General features: G+C 59.2%; 4 protein-coding genes across 16 annotated transcripts; all 4 read left to right on the top strand.

Annotated features, from left to right (window-relative positions):
• The first annotated feature begins 1609 nt into the window (after nt 1–1609).
• On the top strand, nt 1610–9837 carry HYAL2 (hyaluronidase 2). Of its 6 annotated transcripts, none has more exons than XM_086367890.1 (5): nt 1610–1700; nt 3809–4788; nt 5484–5573; nt 5997–6288; nt 9677–9837. In XM_086367890.1, the coding sequence occupies exons 2-5, from the start codon at nt 3859–3861 to the stop codon at nt 9835–9837; spliced, it is 1473 nt and encodes a 490-aa protein (XP_086224016.1). In that variant the 5' UTR covers nt 1610–1700; nt 3809–3858. The 6 variants fall into 6 exon arrangements, with proteins under 6 accessions (XP_086224016.1, XP_086224019.1, XP_086224015.1 ...); XM_086367889.1 differs by lacking the exon at nt 1610–1700 and adding an exon at nt 2863–2976; XM_086367891.1 differs by lacking the exon at nt 1610–1700 and adding an exon at nt 3175–3285.
• HYAL1 (hyaluronidase 1) lies at nt 9780–14054 on the top strand. 5 transcript variants are annotated; one of them, XM_086367895.1, is made up of 5 exons: nt 9780–9918; nt 10393–11316; nt 11686–11775; nt 11958–12171; nt 13542–13879. In XM_086367895.1, exons 1-5 carry the CDS (start codon nt 9898–9900, stop codon nt 13733–13735), a joined length of 1443 nt encoding a protein of 480 aa, XP_086224021.1. In that variant the 5' UTR covers nt 9780–9897; the 3' UTR covers nt 13736–13879. The 5 variants fall into 5 exon arrangements, with proteins under 5 accessions (XP_086224021.1, XP_086224023.1, XP_086224026.1 ...); XM_086367897.1 differs by lacking the exon at nt 11686–11775 and having other exon boundaries at nt 13542–14054; XM_086367900.1 differs by lacking the exon at nt 13542–13879 and having other exon boundaries at nt 11870–12808.
• Nucleotides 13576–19352, top strand: HYAL3 (hyaluronidase 3). 4 transcript variants are annotated; one of them, XM_086367915.1, is made up of 4 exons: nt 13576–13642; nt 17172–18082; nt 18436–18525; nt 18644–19352. In XM_086367915.1, the coding sequence occupies exons 2-4, from the start codon at nt 17189–17191 to the stop codon at nt 18917–18919; spliced, it is 1260 nt and encodes a 419-aa protein (XP_086224041.1). In that variant the 5' UTR covers nt 13576–13642; nt 17172–17188; the 3' UTR covers nt 18920–19352. The 4 variants fall into 4 exon arrangements, with proteins under 4 accessions (XP_086224041.1, XP_086224043.1, XP_086224042.1 ...); XM_086367916.1 differs by lacking the exon at nt 13576–13642 and adding an exon at nt 13984–14054; XM_086367917.1 differs by lacking the exon at nt 18436–18525.
• Nucleotides 15037–16460, top strand: NAA80 (N-alpha-acetyltransferase 80, NatH catalytic subunit). Its single transcript, XM_086367931.1, is given in 2 exon segments — nt 15037–15216; nt 15218–16460. Coding segments are annotated over 2 exon segments (1056 nt in total). The 5' UTR covers nt 15037–15202; the 3' UTR covers nt 16260–16460.
• Nucleotides 19353–19386: the final 34 nt, after the last annotated feature.

The following is a 19386-nucleotide window of genomic DNA, read 5'->3' on the forward strand; positions in this document are numbered from 1 at the left end:
TGGTGGGCACTACCAGGAGTGTAGACTTGGGGCTTCTGTTCCAGCAGGTTAAACTCAATTCACCCAGTACTTCCTCTCATCCTTTCTGCTCTTGCCTTCTCACCTGCCGCCTGCCCCCGTGAACATTTGGCCTGCACTTCTCAGGTCGGGCTGTGAGGCCAATTCTCTGCCAGGCCTAGCCTTGGCCATCAGCCCAACTCCCTGTAAGGGAAAAGAGAGTTCAGGGACGCAGGCTGCTGGGTCTGGGAAGTTGACCTACCTGTCTTTTGGAGGTTTAAACTGGTCCAAGTCTGGAGCAGGATCACCCTCTGCAGTCTGGACTTGAAGTTCATCTCTGGGTTTCTTCCCATTTGCGCAGTAAGATGCCAGGCACAAGGCCCTATCACCCTTCACTGCCCCTCCTACTGACTGCCCCAGGGCCAGGGTTCTGCTGTGCCGGATGGCATCCCGTCATCACTGTCCCAGTGTGGGGAACTCCCTGTGCTGGGCCTGCCCTAGCTGACTCTGAAGCGGGAAACAATGGGGGTCATGGCAGTGCTTCCCCACTCCCTCCCACTGGGCTGTGTGCACTTCCTTCCTGCTGGCTGCCTGAGGAAATGTCCCTGCCCTGGAACAGTGGTCTGGCCTTTGTTTCCCCAGGGGCCCCTGCCCTTAGAGCTTCTAAGGCCTGTGTCCCTTACAGAGCCAGCATAGTCATCAGGGGTAGACTGTAGGATATGTGCCCACCTCCCCCACTCCACCAGGCTTACACAGCTTTCTATTAGAGGAGAGACCCTAGGCATCAAAGGGGTGGGATGGTAGGTCCAGGGGGAGTAGCCCAGGGTGATTTGAGGGTGTGCAGAGTTGTCTGCACCTCTGGAGGAGTCTGCTGGAACCCTGCTGCAGCCCTCCCTGGAGCCAGCCACATTATGGACACTCTCTTCCACAGAAATACACCCCTCCCCTCACCAGTTTTGTAAGGAGCCCTGTACTCGGCAACATCTTAGAACCAACCAGGAATGTCCTCTGACAAAAGAGCACCGTACAGAAGCCTCCCAGGGCCTGTCCCCCCCACATCACCCATATCAACACTCTGTCACACTTTGTCCACTCTCACACATGAGATGCTTCCGCTCTCAGTGGAAAAAAAATGACTCAGCTCCTGTAAGTTCCCCCAACATCCCCCACCCCAGGGCTGGTTCTCTTCACCACCTGCTTTAGGGAACCATCTGCCAAACATCCCCCAAGTAGTTTGACTTCCCAAAGCACCACCACCAGGGCCGCTCCACTCATAAGCTGCTGGATTTGAGGATGGGCCTCAGCCCCAGGGGCAGGTTTGGGAAGCTGTCAGCATGGGGGAGGCTGGCACCTTGGCTGGGTCCTTCAGCCTTCCTGTCACCTGGTGCAGTTTGCTGGGCCAGGGCCTACTCAGGGGAGGAGGGGCAGGGCAGGCAACCAGCCAGCAGGACATACCGGAGGGAAACAGGGTCAAGGCGGTCCCTTCCCCCGCGCCTGTTCCTGGCCCTTTCCTCTCTGAGGGGCAGGAGGAAGTGAGGATAAAGGGCTGGGGTGGGAGGCGGGAGCCGGTGGGAGGGATGGGGTTTATCAAGTCGCCGGCGGGCTGCCCAAAGGGCAGGAGCTGGCGCGAATAGCTTGGCTAGAGACTTACCCCGGGAAGGAGGGAGGCCGCCGACCTACTGGGCCGACGGACTCCCACACAGGTGAGCCCAGGGCAGACGACTGGTCTGCACCCTGGTACAGGGCGCTCCCTCTCTCTCCTCCCAGGCGCGTGCGCAGGGAATGGGCTGGCCAAGTAGACCCGGGCCCTTTGGGGAGCTGAGGACCCCGGGGAAGCGGATTTAGGAAGAGGCAAGGAATTCTCGCTTCCATTGCAGCTCCAAGCCTGCTCCCCAGAGGGAGGGGCGTGCAGGGCGAAAAGACGGGATACCCAGCGGAGGCCCAGGGGAACCCTTCTGGCTGAGCCGGTTTTCTCTGCTGTCCGGCCAGGAACTTCTGTAAGGGAGGCAGCCTTCTCAGAGTTGAAAGGACGACTTGGGGTTCCCACAGGGCCCCCAGAGGCTGGACAGAGGGGATAGGAGCCCAAGGACTGGCCTGTCCCAGTTGCAAGTCAGGAGCAGGGGGACGCCCTACCCTCAGGGCTCGCTGGGCTTATAGGCTCCCAGCCAGGCAGGCCTAACTGCGACTCACAGCTTGTGTTACCAGGACAACCACTGCTTCCATCCAGCCCTGGATGGGCTAAGACGCGGGTGCTAGGCCCCCCAGCCCCAGACGGGCAAGGGGCGGGGATTCCCTTCCCACCGGGGTCGGGGGAGGGGAGCCCTGAACCGTAAGGGGGGCGGGGCAGTACTGTCCCGGGAGATCGCAGACAGGCTGCGGGTCACCGTCCCCCTTTCCATACAAAGGGGGCCCCAGGACTGGAGATTACACTCAGAGGTGCAGAGCCAGATTCTCTACTGCCCCCAGCCAAGGCCTCAAGGTCCCACAGCACCTCCTTACGGACGAATGAGGGAACGTCACACTACCTTCATTCCCTTCCCGACCCTCGTCCTTTACGCTGTCCCTTTAAGCGGCTGGCCGCGTCGCGGAGCAGGGAGGAGTGTACCACTGGCCGCAGGTTGCGGGGGTGAACTTTAGGCTGACTTGGCGCTCGTGGTTAAGACTCCAGAAGAAAGCCCCATTTGGAGGCACCTCAGAGTCCCAGACTTATGGCTACATTCCTCGGAAGAGGATCTGGGGTCCTCGGAGCCCAAAGCGCGGTATTGGCGGCTCGAAAGTCAGGCACACCTTCCCTCCCCCGTCGCAAATCCTGCGCAGGGCCCGCCTCCGCGCTGGATTCTTAAAGGGCCGGCGGGCTGGGGTGGGGGGGCGGAGCCAGTAGAGGTGCTGAGCCGGGGCCGAACCGTGGAAGGCTGCGGGCCGGGCTGGGACGGAGATGGAGGTGGCCATGGCGCAGGTCCCGGCGGCGCCCTGCGCGAGGTGAGGGAGGGCAGTGCGAGCCGAGCTGCTGTCTCCGCGGGCTCTGTTCTGAACCCCACGGGGAGGCGGCCCAGACCGCCCCCCTTGCCGGCAGGGTTCAGCCCCCACGTGCGGGGCGGGGGCGGGGTTCCGGACAAAGGCCAGGTGGAGTGGGCTTTTACCCCCGGCCGCCTGGCCCGCGGGCACGCGCATTCCTGGTAGCTGTAGAGGGAAAGGCCGGTCTGCTGGCGCCACCGTGGGAGATCCACCACCCCTTTGTCCCCGCGGGGCCTCCACCAAGCTGGGGGAGAGTGTCTGCGCTGAGATAAAGTCTGTTAGCCTCACTTTTCTGTTGGGCGGGTGCTAAAAAAGATACCAACTCGGGGCTGAGTTACAGCTTCCTAGCTACTCCAACAGCTGTGGCTTGCCTCACCCAAATGCTGTGATTTCTCAGGATCAAAAGTTCTTCACGGGGTAGAGTGGGCCTCGGTTTGGGGCTCTCAGAAACTTTGTCCTGGGTGATACTCAGTCATGGGTGAGCCTTTCGGCAGTGAGTCCATAGCTCAATTTGTCCAGTTTCAAAGGGGTCACAGACCTAACAGCAGTGCCTGCCTAGCCATAGGCTACTTGTCCAGGAAGGAGCCCAGTGCTCCTGGCAGTGAGCTACGGGGATGTGTTGCCTGTCCTTCAGTGGCCTATGGTCTTTCAGATCTGTTATAGCTAATAACAGAGTCTGAACAGTCCTGGGCACAGTGGCCTAATGCAGCATGGGCTTTGGGAGCGTGGATGGGTTTGGGATGGATGACCTCCAGGATCCTCTAGACTTACTTGCTGTCTCCCACCTTTTTACCAGTTCCTGAGCTGGTGCCTGGCAGGTGACACTGACTTCCTGCAGCCCCCAGCATGTGGACAGGCCTGGGCCCCGCCGTCACACTGGCCCTGGTGTTGGTGGTGGCATGGGCCACGGAGCTGAAGCCCACAGCACCACCCATCTTCACGGGCCGGCCCTTTGTGGTCGCATGGGATGTGCCCACACAGGACTGTGGCCCGCGCCACAAGATGCCATTGGACCCAAAGGACATGAAGGCCTTTGATGTTCAGGCCTCACCTAACGAGGGTTTTGTAAATCAGAACATCACCATCTTCTACCGTGACCGGCTGGGCATGTATCCACACTTCAATTCGGTGGGGAGGTCAGTACATGGTGGTGTGCCACAGAATGGCAGCCTCTGGGTACACCTGGAGATGCTGAAGGGACACGTGGAACACTACATTCGTACACAGGAGCCTGCAGGGCTGGCAGTCATCGACTGGGAGGACTGGCGGCCAGTGTGGGTGCGCAACTGGCAGGACAAGGATGTGTACCGCCGATTATCACGCCATTTGGTGGCCATTCGCCACCCTGATTGGCCACCAGAGCGCGTAGCCAAGGAGGCGCAGTATGAGTTTGAGTTCGCTGCACGGCAGTTCATGCTGGAGACATTGCGATTTGTCAAGGCATTTCGGCCTCGGCACCTATGGGGCTTCTACCTCTTCCCTGACTGTTACAACCATGATTATGTGCAGAACTGGGAGACCTATACAGGCCGCTGCCCTGATGTTGAGGTCTCCCGAAATGACCAGCTGGCCTGGCTCTGGGCTGAGAGCACGGCCCTCTTCCCCTCTGTCTACTTGGAAGAGACACTGGCTTCCTCCACTCACGGCCGCAACTTTGTCAGCTTTCGTGTCCAGGAGGCTCTTCGCGTGGCTGACGTCCACCATGCCAACCATGCACTCCCCGTCTACGTCTTCACGAGGCCCACCTATAGCCGTGGACTCACAGGGCTTAGCGAGGTATGTGCCTCCCAGGGCCCTGTATTCTTCCTTGGGAAAGCACCGCAGGTTTGGGTTACCAGGGGGCCTCCTGCCCTCAAGTTTACTGACTACTCTACATCCCCTCACCTCATTCTCTCTGTAACCTTATGAGAGGGTGACATTGTTATCTCCATTTGTGGATAAGAAAATTGAGGTCCAGAGATGCTGAGAAGTGTGGCCAGAACTTCCCAGGAAATCCAGGCAGAGGAGGCATTCAGGCCTAGCATTCTGACTTCGTAGTCCATCCTGACAGATGTAGGGCTTTCCTGGTGGCTCAGATGGTAAAAAATCCACCTGCGAGGCAGGAGATCTGGGTTCGATCCCTGGGTCAGGAAGATCCCCTGGAGAAGGAAATGGAAACCCACTCCAGTATTCTGGCCTGGGAAATCCCATGGACAGAGGAGCCTGGTGGGCTACAGTCCATGGGGTTGCAAAGAGTCGGACACAACTGATAGATACACGCCAGGCTCAAGTGGGCCCTTGGCTTGAGAATCGGAGGCCAAAGAAGGGGGTGGAAATGGCTTAAACATTTAAGGGGAAAGCGCAACAGCTGCTGCCTGGGGATGAGAAGGGGAGGGCTGGGATGCAGTCGGGGGTCAGCAAATTGGTAGAGGCTAGGGCCTGCCCCCCGACCTGTCCTTCTCACCCTGTGGTCTCATCCACTTCCCCTACAGATGGATCTCATCTCCACCATTGGTGAGAGTGCTGCCCTGGGTGCAGCCGGCGTCATCCTCTGGGGTGACGCAGGGTTTACCACCAGCAACGTAAGTAAGACCCACCCAGCCAACCAGAGCTGAGTCTGCAGGGAGAGGCAGAGTGTTTGCACTTTGGCTGCAAACCTCAAAGTGCTCCCCTCCTCTGCTTCCCAAGGCAGCCCGTGTCCCAACAGTGAAGACAGGATCTACCCCCACCCCCACCCCTGCCCTTCACCCAGGAAGAGGGAGTTGTTGTCTTGACCAGCTGTTGAGTTCCACCCTGCCCCACCTGCCCTGCTGGGTTCCAGTCCCTGCCCCCACCCTCTTCTTAGAAGGAATGGGAACAGTGAGGGCTCAGGCGTACGTGCGCGCGTGTGTGTGCGTGCGTGCATGCATACACGCGCTGTTAAAAGAAGGTGCAGTCACACAGTGTGGACTGAGTTTCCACATGGGCTAAGGCAGCTGACCCTCCTCCCTGTCCTCTACCCCCAGGAGACCTGCCGACGCCTCAAGGATTATCTGACTCGGTCATTGGTACCCTATGTCGTCAATGTGTCCTGGGCTGCCCAGTACTGCAGCTGGGCCCAGTGCCATGGTCATGGGCGCTGTGTGCGCCGGGACCCCAACGCTCACACCTTCCTGCACCTCAGTGCCAGCAGCTTCCGTCTAGTGCCTAGCCACGCACCTGATGAGCCACGGCTGCGACCAGAGGGGGAACTCAGTTGGGCCGACCGCAACCACCTACAGATGCACTTTCGCTGCCAGTGCTACTTAGGCTGGGGCGGTGAGCAATGCCAGTGGGACCGCAGGCGGGCAGCTGGGGGTGCCAGTGGGGCCTGGGCTGGGTCCCACCTCACTGGCCTGCTGGCAGTGGCAGTCCTGGCCTTCACCTAGACTTTGTAAGGGTCTCTCACCCAGCTGCCAGGCCAGCTGGCCTCTGCCACAAGGGGTCTGTCAGGCATGTAGGAGCCTGCAAGGGGTGGACAAACCAGAGTCTGGAGGGGCAGAGCCCTCTGGGATGCCCGGTAGGATGTCCTTACCAGCTCCCACCCCCTGTTCTAAGGGGGAGGGGCAGTCCCCTGGAAGGCCCCGTCTCTCCCTGCCAGAGAGGAAGAGGGGCACAGCTGGGCCGGGGAGGACCTGACCCTACTCCCCTGCCCCTGGATAGTTTATTATTATTATTTTGGGGTCTCTTTTGTAAATTAAATATAAAACAACTGCTTCTTTGCTTGGACTGTCCGTGCCTGGGCCAGGGCATGTGAGAGTGCTTTCAGGCTCTTCCAAATAAGGTTTGAGCTCAGAAGTGTCTCTGTGAGACTCTCTGCTGGGGACTTCTCATCTATAACACACGTTCACTGGGATCTGCAGGCCCGAGCTGCCTGCTCTAGCTGTCCTGCCAGGGCACTGGCCACTGGGAGCGGAGGGAGTCCCTTTCTACCCCAATAGCAAGGACCTGACGTTCTCCACATTGACTGGAAAGCGACTGGGTCCAGCCTTCTGTGGGCAGGGCCCTTGTGCTGCTCCTAAATGGTGCCGTATCCCCAGCTGGGCTGGTGCCAGTCTCCTCGCCTCGCCCACCCAGGGAGAAAGTGGGAAATGGATGTTTGATCTTCCCTGGCCGGGCAGGTAGCCAGATCGCTCCTCCCTGCTATTCTCAAAGGCAAGGGCGTCTCCTCCACTCCCTGTTCTCAAGGGCAGTGGACTTCAGCCACACGCACCTCTCCCCATCTGGGTCAGAGTCCTCCACCGGGTACGGTCAGAGGAAGGCCAACAGGGCACTGGGATCTGAATCATGAGGCCCACTCCCTGTTCCACTGCAAAGATGTATGATGGGGTGAGCGGGGGGCTATCCTCAACAGGCAGCTCTGGCCTGGCCATGAGAGAGTGTAGCTTTTCCCCAGCTGTCCCAGGGGAGAGAAGGAGCGGCTGGAGCAGTCAGACCTGCTTCACTTCCTCTGCTTCTGTTGTGAGTTACCCTGGGTGGGGCGCTGCCCCTCCCTCCAGCCCTGGACCCACACCTGGATTCCTCCCATCCATATCAGTGAGGACTGAGCCCCTGCCCTCAGCTGACACCGACTCTGGGGAGACAGACTCAGAAAACTGCCACGAGGTGAGGAGGGCACCCCTGCTCGGGAAGTCTTGACACCACCACTGGGACTCAGGAAGCAGCCTCGAGGAAGGGCTTTCTACACTGAGTTTTGAATGAGGTGGGACAGTGATGCTGGGAACGAAGCACGGGCAGTCTGGAGGAAGACAGAGCACAAAGGGGGCTGCAGGATTAGAGGCGGGGGTGTGTCTGGGGGTCTGCCACAGGCTGCTCTAGAGTGGCAGCAGGCCTGATTTTGTCTGAGGGCGGTGACTGCCACCTGTTCAGTGAAGGCGCTGAGCCACACGCGTGCCAGGGCTGGGCGGGGTGCACCCCGGAACCACACCAACAAAGACAGCCATCCTCAGGGGTAGTTGTTTGGTCACGGAGCTGTATCCAGCCCTTTTGTGACGCCATGGACTGTAGCCTGCCAGGCCCCTCTGTCCATAGGATTTCCCAGGCAAGAATATGGGAGTGGGTTGCCGTTTACTTCTCCAGGGGATCTTTCCAACCTGTCTACTGCGTTGATTCTTTACCACTGAGCCCCCGGGGAAGCCTATATATTCAGGGGTATGATGGTGTAAAGGGAGATGCACAGTGGATGCTAAGACCAAGTCAGACACTGGATAGTGGAGAATGTTCCACAGAGAAGCATGCAGGCAAGAGGAGGGTGTGGTTAGAGCTTGGGGAAGCCATCCCCCCAAATCCAGAGAATGCTGGTGGGCTGGATTGTGCCGATTGCAGCCACAGGTTTCTGGGGGTAATATAGGAGTTACCTCAGTTTCAGGAGGTAGGGTGGAGCTTTGGGGAGAGGGGGTCAGGGGCTACCTTGATGGTCTCCTGTGCCCTCAGCCCTTGGGAGTTGTGCCAAGCTCTCTCATACTAATGCTTATCCCTCAGGGACCCTGCATTCTGAACAGTCCCCAGCTACCACCGTCGTCGTTAGATCCCATGCTTGGGTCTGGCTGGTGTGCTCACAGCCCCCAACACTGGGGCCCTCCTCCCCTTCAGCCCTGCCCGCTTCATCCTAGCCAGCCTAGAGGACCAGTCCAGACGGCAGCCAACTGTGTCCCTGTTGCAGTAACCACCGTGCTGGGGGGCCATAAGCTCAAGTTCAGACTGGGCTGTAGACCCAGGCAGCGCGTTCCCCTGGACCAGGGATGTGATGCTTCCTTCACCCAAGTCGGGCAGGCAAGCCTGGGCCTGAGCACCTCGAAGGTCTCAGTTACTAGCATCTGAATCAGCAGACAAGGGAAATCACAAAGGAAAGAACAAGTGTGTCATCACTGATACCCTCGTGCTCCTCTGCGTGGCCACAGAGGCATGGGGTCGCATGGTCATGAGACAACAGGGTCTCAAACACACCAGGTCCTGGGCACCGGGTCCCACACTTGCACATGCCCACTCTCCTGGAGTTTGTGGAGAGGCCCAGATGGTCACTAACTGGAGCCTCATAAAGGCACAGTCGCTGAGCCAGCACGCACACTAAGGGTGACTGCGCAGCCCTGACTTCAGCACAGGTCCCTAAAGCAGGGGCGACTTACCCACTAGGCACAGCAGGCACAGGGCCACAATATGTGTACAGGCCCGCAAAAAATGTTTGAATTGTAATCAGAAGAAAAAATACATTAATATAATGAATTCCGTCTAGATTATACTGTCCTTATACCAATTTAGTTGTTTTTTACTACAAGGTTGTGAGAGCTTAGTTCCCTAATCTGAACCCCTGCCCCCTGCATTGGAAGGGCAGGGTCTTAGCCACTGGACCACCAGGGAATTCCCTGAAAATGTTTTTTTTTTAAGAAAGGCGTCAACAAAAGCGAAAGTGCCTAGTGCCCACAGATGTCATAATTCAACTCTGTGGGGAAAGCACCCAGACTCCAGTATTACAGACGAGCCTGCCCAGTGGGTTCTGCCACCGAGACAGACCCCACGCACCGCCTCCGCTTGCACCCCATCCCGAATAAACCCACCCCAGTCCTGCCACACAAAGCCCAGCCCCAGTGCTGACAGAGTGGGAGGGGCCACTTCCGGCCCAGTCCCACCTCCTACCCAGGGCTTTTTTTTTTTCTTTTTTTTTTGCTAGGCGTGCAGGGGTGGCTCAGCTGTCTGGCCCAGCCCTCTCACCCGGGGCCCGCCCCTCAGCCCGCCCCCAAACTGGGTGGAGTGACCCCCTACAAAAGCTCAGCGTTTCCAGCAGCAGTTTTCTTCCTCCAAGAGTGTTGGTGCGCCTGGTGCCAGACTTAAGGAACAGAATCTTGCTGATGCCTGCACAGGCCCTCGCCCTGGGGTCAGGAAGTTTGGAGAATGAGGCCTTTCAGCCTTGAGGTCAGCAGGGACAAGTGGGCAGACGAGGGTGTACAGAAGGGCTGGGTTGACCTTTCCTGCGGCACTGAGCGTCCCCTTCTCCAATGGCTGGCCAGGATTCCTGGCGGAAGAGACAGGGAAGCCCCTGCCTCCATCCGTCGGCCAGCCTTGGGGCTGAGGGCCTGGCTCTCAGCCAGGCTTCTCAGGACAGATGTCATGGCTTCTATGGCCCCTGGGGAAGTGGGAGTGGGCGAGCTTAAGCCAATACAAGACCTGTAAGGGGGACCGAGGCCGGCCCAAGAGGCAAGTCGAGTGCGCCCTCTAGTGGCTCTGTTCCCCTCAATGCCTCTCCTTTGCCCTCTGACCACCCTGAGCCCTGCAGGTCCATACTTACCTGAAGCCAGAGCAGAAGTGGATTAATAAGGGACTTGTCCTGCCTGCCCTCAGGGATCAGAGAGTTCAAGGCCTGCTCTCTGCTTTGCCTTCCCTGGCCAGGTTTCCCTACACCTGCCCTGGGCTATGGCAGCCCACTTGCTTCCTGTCTGCACCCTCTTCCTGAACTTGCTCAGCATGACCCAAGGCTCCCGGGACCCTGTGGTCCCCAACCAGCCCTTCACTACCATCTGGAATGCCAACACCGAGTGGTGTATGAAGAAACACGGCGTGGACGTAGACATCAGTATCTTTGATGTGGTGACCAACCCGGGGCAGACCTTCCGCGGCCCTAACATGACCATTTTCTACAGCTCCCAGCTGGGTACCTACCCTTACTATACATCTGCTGGGGAGCCTGTGTTTGGTGGCCTGCCCCAGAATGCCAGCCTGAATGCCCACCTGGCCCGCACATTCCAGGACATCCTGGCTGCCATGCCTGAGCCTCGCTTCTCAGGGCTGGCAGTCATTGACTGGGAGGCATGGCGCCCGCGCTGGGCCTTCAACTGGGACACCAAGGACATTTACCGGCAGCGCTCACGGGCATTGGTACAGAAGCAGCACCCAGACTGGCTAGCTCCTCGGGTGGAGGCCGCAGCTCAGGACCAGTTCGAGGGGGCTGCAGAGGAGTGGATGGCAGGCACCCTCAAGCTGGGACAAGCACTGCGCCCTCAGGGCCTCTGGGGCTTCTATAATTTCCCTGAGTGCTACAACTATGACTTTAAAAGTCCCAACTATACAGGCCAGTGTCCACTAAACATCTGTGCCCAGAATGACCAGCTCGGGTGGCTGTGGGGCCAGAGCCGTGCCCTCTACCCCAGCATCTACCTGCCTGCAGCACTGGAGGGCACGAAGAAGACACAGATGTTCGTGCAGCACCGTGTGGCTGAGGCATTCCGTGTGGCAGCGGGTGCGGGGGACCCCAAGCTGCCGGTGCTGCCCTACATGCAGCTCTTCTACGACATGACTAACCACTTTCTGCCCGCGGTGAGTCTCCTGTGTCCCCACCCACCCAGGACCTACCTTGCCAGGCCTTAGTCCAGCACCTGAGGCCACACAGCCCTGGGGCACTTTAGCCTCGGGGCACCTTCATCCATTCCCTTTCACATTCTTTGAGCACCTCCTGTGTGCCAAGTTCTGTGCTAGGCACAGACAATTCAACGTTCTTCAGAAAGAAATTGTCCCTGCCTGCATGGCACTCACAAGCTAGAGGGAGGCCAGGCTTGCCTCTGGCCACCAAGGCTAGAGCAGCCCCCGGTGGGGGTTATGAATTATTTGTCCCATCCAGTAGTGATACAGCAGCCTGCTGTGGGAAGCCAGGGAGGCCCCCTCGGAGCTATTCTGTCCTTTTCTCAGGAGGAGCTGGAACACAGCCTGGGGGAGAGTGCAGCCCAGGGTGCAGCGGGAGTGGTGCTCTGGGTGAGCTGGGTGAACACAAGCACCAAGGTGAGCTCAGGTCCAGGATGGGGGTGAGGGTGGGGGTGGGGGTGGGGCTGCCAGGCTGCCAGGGGAGACCCCAGCCCACCTTTTACTCCTGCAGCCTTGGCTGGCCAGGAGGCGAGTGCTTCAGTGTCCTAGGTGGACCCATGCATGGCCACGGTGTCCCTGATGCGCCCCTCCCCACCTAGGAATCATGCCAGGCCATCAAGGAGTATGTGGACACGACGCTGGGACCCTCCATCCTGAATGTGACCAGCGGGGCTCGTCTGTGCAGTCAGGTCCTATGCTCCGGCCATGGCCGTTGTGCCCGGCGCCCCAGTTACCCCAAGGCCCGCCTCATCCTCAACTCCACCAGTTTTTCCATCAAGCCTACGCCTGGTGGTGGGCCCCTGACCCTACAAGGTGCCCTCTCGCTCGAGGATCGGTTGCGGATGGCAGTGGAGTTCGAATGTCGCTGCTACCGTGGGTGGAGGGGGACACGGTGTGAGCAGTGGGGCATGTGGTGATTGGCATGGGCACGCACTGAGTACCTGATGCAAGCTGGGCCTGGCTAGGTAGGGCTTTCCCAAGTCCAGGCAGTCACAGGAGTCATGGTTACAGTCAGAAGTCCACTCAGCCAGTGTCATGAGCATACACCAGTGTGCACACCTGCTTACAGACCAAGATAGCTGCATAAGGACACGGTGTGAGCAGTGGGGCATATGCTGATTGGCATGGGCACACACTGAGTACCTGATGCAATCTGGGCCTGGCTAGGGCTTTCCCAAGTCCAGGCAGTCACAGGAGTCATGGTTAGGCATCCAGTCACAGGAGTCATGTCAGGCATCCACCCGACAGAGTCAAAAATACTTCCTCTGGAGACACTGAGTCAGTCTTCAAACAGAAGCAGTCACAAGCACTGACATTCGGGACTTCCCTGGCCATCCAGTGGTTAAGACACGGAGCTTCCACTGCAGGGGGCACGGGCGGAGACTAAGATCACGCATGCTAAGCGGTGCGGTTAAACAAATAACAAATAAATAAACTGACATTCACTGGGCATCTACTCTTTCCAAGTCCTGTGCTAAGCATTTTAAGTAGGCTAACTTAATTGAAACTGAGGCACACCCAGGGAGGGTAAGCACTTTCCCCAAGGTTGCACAGCCAGAAAACAGAGCAGCTGAGATTCAAGCCCGGGCTGCCTGGCCAGAGAGGTACAACCTTTTGTCTCCTACTGATAAGTCGATGGTAACCAGCTCTGCACTGCACTCTGAATCCATTCAGAGGATTCTAACTTCAAAAGCTGTTTGTTGAGGGCCTAAAACGTCTAGGCGCTGGTATCCAGAGGGTACAGGAAAAGTTCTTTTCTCTCACTCAGATCTGATGTGTGTCCGAGGGCGGCTGCTTCCCAGTGTGGGGCCCAAATTTGAAGTAGAAGCGCCACTTGATTGTTTTCCACGCCGTGCAGGAGGGATAGCGTGAGCCCAGACAAAACTAAACTTTGGGCGAGACCTATCAGGCTGGGGCGGGGCGAGGACGGAAGCCCAGCCAACCCGAGATGGAGTCAGGCTCACTGGGAGCGAGGCCAGGATAAACTAGGGTGGGAGGAACAGAGCTAGAGGCCCGGTAAAGACCCAGTCTGCGTCTGGTCGGTGTTATGACCCTCCGGGCCAGGGGCGGGGCCTAGGCGGAGGTACAGGGCGGCCGGGGCGGGGCCTGGCCGCCGGGAAGACCCAGGACTAGGCTGTGTGCCGCGGGCCGGGGCAGCTGCAGTTCGTCCGCCCTACCGCTAGGGGGTGAGTGCCGAGAGCCGGAGGGGTCCGAGCCAGAGACAACGAGATACCCATCCAGGAGAAGCGAGGACGCGGAGCATCCCGGAGCCCGGCAACAACATGTCAGTACTACCCCGTTCCCTGCGCGGCGTTCGTCTTCACTGTCCCCCCGCTCTCCCCGTCCGCTCCGCGCGGACAGTTCTCAAGTTGACTAGCCGCCCCGCACGCCCTTCTTGCGTCTGTCGTTCCCTCCCAAAGCATGCCGAGCCACACCTGCCCAGAGTCTAGGTTCCGAAACCCCCACCCCCAGACTCCACGGTTTGTCACCCACTGGGAGGAAGAGGGAAATCGAGGCAAGAGAGACTGCCGCCTCTGTCGGTGGACCCGGGAGCCCCGCCCCATAGTGGGTGGGGTCGGCATACAAGGGGTTAAGTCTGTGGGGGAAGTCTGGGGTTCCAGGCCCAGGGGGCGGATCCTGGGGCTTCCTCCCTCCAGGTCCAGGGGTGCAGCTGCTGGCGGAGGTGGCTGATGCAGGTGAGAGGCTTATAGCCCTCTGAATGTGACGGAAGGGGTGTGAGGGAAGGGGGCTGCCTGTTAACTGACCAGTGTGAAATTGGCCTCAAGCTCACAAGGTCTTCCTGGGGAGGTGGGGATGGGGAGGGAGCCAGCGCATCCCCTCTGAAGCAGGTGAATAGAAAGATGGGGCCCAGAGGCCACCTGTCGCTAGAAATCCCCCAGCATAGACCCTCCTGCCAGCAGAACCTGAGGTGGGATGGGCAAGCAATGGAGTTTGGGGGCAGGAGGTCTGAGCCCCCAATCTGCTAGCCGTTAGACATCCCTGTGGGTGTAGGAAGGAAGCTGTGGTTCTTATCTAGAGTGGCTACGAAACAGACCTGTGGGGAACCAGGCTTGCAGGAGCCACGTTGCTGTATGAGCCAGGCCACTTCGGAGGGGCAGTTGGGTCCATATGCAATCAAAGTGTACCAAGCTGGGCCGTTTTGGGGAGGGAGCCATGGACTCTGTCCCCTAGGCAGGGAAAGCAGTCCAGGGAGGGGAAATTTGAGCCTGATGGGTGGGTGAATGGCAACCCAGGATCTAAGTGGCCAGCATGGCCCAGATGTTCAAAAAGTCTAGGACTTAGAGTAGGGAGTAGGGAGAGGGGAATTCCTGGGGTAGCTGTGTTTTCTCCAACGGTAACCTGAGGTTAAAGCAGGGGGTTGTGGCATCTAGTTTGCATGTTCTGTCTGATGGCTAGCCAGCTGCAATGGTGTAGGGCTGGATCTACTGTCCTGGGGAGGACAGAGTGGTAGCCGGAGCAGGCTGGGGCCAGGCCTCTTGAGTTCTTGGGCCCAGCCCTAGCCTTTAGCCCTCAGCCTCCATCCAGTATAAGGCAGAGCACCCTGGACCCATCCTCTGTGCGCTCCATCTGAATCAGCGCTTCCAAGTATAAGGGATGGGATCCTCCAGGTCACCTGGGCCATCAGATGAGATCCAGGATGCATGGCCCTCCCTAGCACTCTGTCAGGCACTCCCTGCCCCAACCCCATCCTCCCTTCTGGCACAACCCAGCATGGCTGTTATCCACAGGAGCAGCAACGTTGTTGTGGTCTGAGGAGATCCCACAGCCTGGAGACTGTGGCCTTAATCCCCTGCCTGGCCCTGAGCCATCTCTACCCCAGGAAATGACCCTGGCTCCTGACTCAGCTGGGCCTGGATCCTACATGTAGGCAAGAACTGACTCTGAGCCCTGGCCGAGGCACGCTGATCCATAGCCTAGACACTGTGCACCAGGTGGGGCCGATCCTGAGTACCAATCCAGCCCAATTGACTCTGGATCCTGCGTGCCAGCCAGAGGTGACCCTGAGATCCAGCCTGGCCAAGCCGACCCTGGATCCTACACACCAGCCAGAGCTGACCCTGAGCCCCAGGCTAGCTGAGCTGACCCTGGTTTCCACATGCCATCCAGAGATGACCCTCAGTTCTGGTTCAGCTCAGCTGACCCTGGATCATGCACGCCAGCCAGAGGAGACCCCAGTCCCCAACCTGGTTGAGCTGACCTTGGAGCCTGTGCACTGCCGACCCGAACTCCTGGATGCCTGTGCCGACCTCATCAACGAGCAGTGGCCCCGCAGCCGCGCCTCCCGCCTCCACTCCTTGGGCCAGTCCTCAGACGCCTTCCCTCTCTGCTTGATGCTGCTAAGCCCCCGACCCATGCCAGAGGCAGCCCCCATTGTAGTGGGCCATGCCCGCCTGTCCCGGGTGCTGGACCAGCCCCAGAGCCTTCTAGTGGAGACCGTGGTGGTGGCCCGGGCACTGAGGGGCCGTGGTTTTGGCCGCCGTCTCATGGAGGGCCTCGAAGCCTTTGCTCGGGCCCGGGGCTTCCGCCGGCTACACCTCACCACCCATGACCAGCTGCACTTTTATGCCCATCTGGGCTACCAGCTGGGTGAGCCAGTGCAGGGCCTGGTCTTCACCAGCCGGCGACTGCCTGCCACCCTGCTCAATGCCTTCCCCAGGGCCCCCTTTCCCCGGTCACCCTGCAAGGTCACCCCTAGCCTGACTGCCCAAGCGGCCCCAAAAGTCCCCAAGGGGTCATCATCGCTGCCACCCCCTCCCCTGCCTGAACCCCTGACCACCTTACCCCCACCTCCAGCAGGGCCCCCTCCACAAAGCCTCCTGGAGACACAATACCAAGACCTGAGAGGACGCCCCATATTCTGGATGGAGAAAGACATCTGAGGCTATTCCCAGGGCAAGATGCTGTCTTTCTGGGTCAGTTGACTGCCCACAACAGTAGCAGCTTCAGCCCACTGGCCATCCCTCAGCTTCTAGCCCCTGAGGGCAGCTTCCTGAGGCATGTTTCCTGAGTGCCAGTGGAGATGGCACCATGGCTGTGGCTCAGAGCTCTGTGTGGCTGAATAAAGGCTTGTTGGGTGTGTCTGTGACAGTGTATTTGTTGACCCCCACCCTCACCTCCCAGTCATTTCTTAGGTCCGCTATCCCTGCAGGAGCCCCCTAGTGCACCTTGGCCTCAGGGCCATGGATGGAGGGCAAGCCCTTGCTTCTCTCACTCTGCCTGCCTCAGGCGTCAAGGTGTTTCTTTCCACCTTCACTCATCACTGTTCGCTGAGCACCTGCTGTGTGACAGACCCTGGACTGGACACAGGCAGGGAGGAACTAGACAGATAGGGTGTCAACTCAAGGGATAGGGCAGGCGTAGAGTGACAGGGCCTCTGCTGGGACAGTGGGAGCTCAAATGTCCTCACTGCACTTGCGCCAGAAGATGATGTCATAGCAGAGACCTGAGTGCTAAGTAGAAATTAAGTCAGGCAGAGTGGAAGTTGAGTGTTCTTGGGGCAGGAAACAAAATGGGCAGAGGGAAAAAGGGGACTTGTGAGAGCTGAGGGTGGGAGAGGTGTCAGAGGGCACAGCAGTGCCATGGTAGAGATGGACAACACGGGAAGGGAGATGCCCAGGCCAGCTTGGGCTGGGGTTGCTCTGAGAGGTCTACGAGACCCCTTAGGAACCTTGCTTTCCTTACCCCCCTTCCTTGTGAGGAGGAGCTAGAGGAGTCTTCCCAGCTTGGTCTGCTGTGGGGAAGGCGTGGCCATGGCCATGGACTCTTAAGCTCACACCCCTTCTCTCCTGCAGGTTTCCATCCCTGGGGCATGACCATGCAGCTAGGCCTGGCCCTGGTGCTAGGGGTGGCCCTGTGCTTGGGGTGTGGCCGATCCTTGCTGCAGGCCCCTGCACGCCCCTTCTCGGTGCTGTGGAACGTCCCTTCAGCACGCTGTAAGAACCGCTTTGGCGTGCCCCTGCCACTCGAGGCCCTGGGCATCTCAGCCAACCGTGGCCAGCATTTCCACGGCCAGAATGTCACCATCTTCTACAAGAACCGGCTCGGCTTCTACCCCTACCTTGGGCCAAGGGGCACAGTTCACAATGGGGGCATCCCACAGGCTGTGCCTCTGGGCTGCCACCTAGCACGGGCTGCCCATCAGATCCGCCACAGCCTGTGGCCGGGCTTCGCTGGCCTGGCAGTCCTGGACTGGGAGGAGTGGTGTCCACTCTGGGCTGGGAACTGGGGCCGCCGCCAAGTCTATCGGGCTGCCTCCTGGGCTTGGGCACAATGGGTATTCCCCAACCTGGATCCCCAGGAGCAGCTCCACAAGGCCCGTGTTGGCTTCGAACAGGCAGCCCGTGCACTGATGGAGGACACGTTGTGGCTCGGCCGGGCGCTGCAGCCCCAGGGGCTCTGGGGCTTCTATCGCTTCCCAGCCTGTGGCAATGGCTGGCGTGGTACGGCTTCCAATTACACGGGCCACTGCCATGCTGCTGCCGTGGCCCGCAACACCCAACTGCATTGGCTCTGGGCCGCCTCCAGCGCCCTCTTCCCCAGCATATACCTCCCACCCAGGCTACCACCTGCTCACCACCAGGCATTTGTCCGATACCGCCTGGAGGAGGCCTTCCGTGTGGCCATTGCTGGGCACCCACATCCCCTGCCTGTCCTGGCCTATGCCCGCCTCACACACCGGAGCTCTGGGAGGTTCCTGTCCCTGGTGAGTGAAACTGAAATCTACAGGTCTGATGGGGAGGCATGACATTCTCTGAGTGGAGGGGCTGAGAAGCCCCTCAAAGAGGCTCAGGGCCAAGGGGCCCTCCTCTAGAGGTGGAATCAGATCATGGCAGTGAGCCATGAAAGTTCTTGAAGGTAGCTGCTGCTGCTAAGTCGCTTCAGTTGTGTCCGACTCTGTGCGACCCCAGAGACGGCAGCCCACCAGGCTCCCCAGTCCCTGGGATTCTCCAGGCAAGAACACTGGAGTGGGGGCAGAGAGCTGCTAAGCCAGGGCAGAGGTAGGGCCATAAAGGAGCTGGGCACTCCTGCCCTGGCTTAGCAGCTCTGTGCCCCCAGGATGAACTTGTGCAGACCATTGGTGTGAGCGCGGCACTGGGGGCAGCCGGCGTGGTGCTCTGGGGGGACCTGAGCTTCTCCAGTTCTGAGGTGATCATTGCCCCACCTCCAGCCTGCCACACAGCCCATGCTGGGGTCCCAGAGACAGGGAAAGACCATGGCAGGGCCATGGGACAGGAGCATTGATACGTCCCTCCCTTGTCCTCAGGAGGAGTGCTGGCATCTCCATGACTACCTACTGGGCACCCTGGGTCCCTATGTGATCAACGTGACCAGGGCAGCCGTGGCCTGCAGTCACCAGCGGTGCCATGGCCATGGCCGTTGTGCTTGGCAAAACCCAGGACAACTAGAAGTCTTTCTGCATCTGCAGCCAGATGGCAGCCCTGGAGCTTGGGAGTCCTTCAGCTGCCGTTGTTACCACGGCTGGGCTGGCCCTACCTGCCAGGAGCCCAGGCCTGAGCTTAGGCCTGAAGAAGCACCATAAAGCCAGGAGTCACCTGCCCCTGACTGTCTTGTTCCTGCTGCCATCTTTCCAGTCCTGAAGGGAGGACTCTGTCCCCCTCTTGTTATATGTAGCTTATTGTCACTTCTCCCATGCACATACCCCACTTCCCATAGCACCCCTGGGGAGTGGAAGAGGCCAGAAGAAACACACCATTTTAAAACCAGAGGCCCTCTGAGATCACCTGATCCTCCTGACATGAAAGCAGCCCCAGGAAAAGTCAGTATGCCAAAAGGTTAAGGTTGCCAGCCCAGGGCTCTGTTCTACACCTCACTGAGTCTGCGCAGAGGTCACAGGAGACCCGTCCAGGGATGGGGGAGGCGGCCCCCAAGGAGATTCTGGCTAACATCTGCTAAGTGCTAAGCTGTTCCCTCTACTCTGCTTTAATCATAAAGTTACTTTTTCTCCCACTGCCTGAGGTTTGGCTGGTCCCGAGTTCTTCCAAACCC

Source organism: Bos grunniens, chromosome 22, assembly GCF_055505025.1.
Source record: "Bos grunniens cultivar Pamir isolate PY7600 chromosome 22, Bosgru_T2T1.0, whole genome shotgun sequence".
Lineage (NCBI taxonomy): Eukaryota > Metazoa > Chordata > Mammalia > Artiodactyla > Bovidae > Bos > Bos grunniens.

Coding starts and splice junctions, on each gene's coding strand:
- HYAL2 (XM_086367890.1), top strand. CDS start 3,859: ATGTGGACAGGCCTGGGCCCCGCCGTCACACTGGCCCTGGTGTTGGTG. Junction 5,574..5,996: donor CAGGGTTTACCACCAGCAAC/GTAAGTAAGACC, acceptor CTCTACCCCCAG/GAGACCTGCCGACGCCTCAA. Junction 6,289..9,676: donor GTGCTACTTAGGCTGGGGCG/GTGAGCAATGCC, acceptor TTTTTTTGCTAG/GCGTGCAGGGGTGGCTCAGC.
- HYAL1 (XM_086367895.1), top strand. CDS start 9,898: ATGAGGCCTTTCAGCCTTGAG. Junction 11,317..11,685: donor CTAACCACTTTCTGCCCGCG/GTGAGTCTCCTG, acceptor TCCTTTTCTCAG/GAGGAGCTGGAACACAGCCT. Junction 12,172..13,541: donor TGGGCCCCTGACCCTACAAG/GTGCCCTCTCGC, acceptor CCCTACCGCTAG/GGGGTGAGTGCCGAGAGCCG.
- HYAL3 (XM_086367915.1), top strand. CDS start 17,189: ATGACCATGCAGCTAGGCCTGGCCCTGGTGCTAGGGGTGGCCCTGTGC. Junction 18,083..18,435: donor CTGGGAGGTTCCTGTCCCTG/GTGAGTGAAACT, acceptor CTGTGCCCCCAG/GATGAACTTGTGCAGACCAT. Junction 18,526..18,643: donor TGAGCTTCTCCAGTTCTGAG/GTGATCATTGCC, acceptor CCTTGTCCTCAG/GAGGAGTGCTGGCATCTCCA.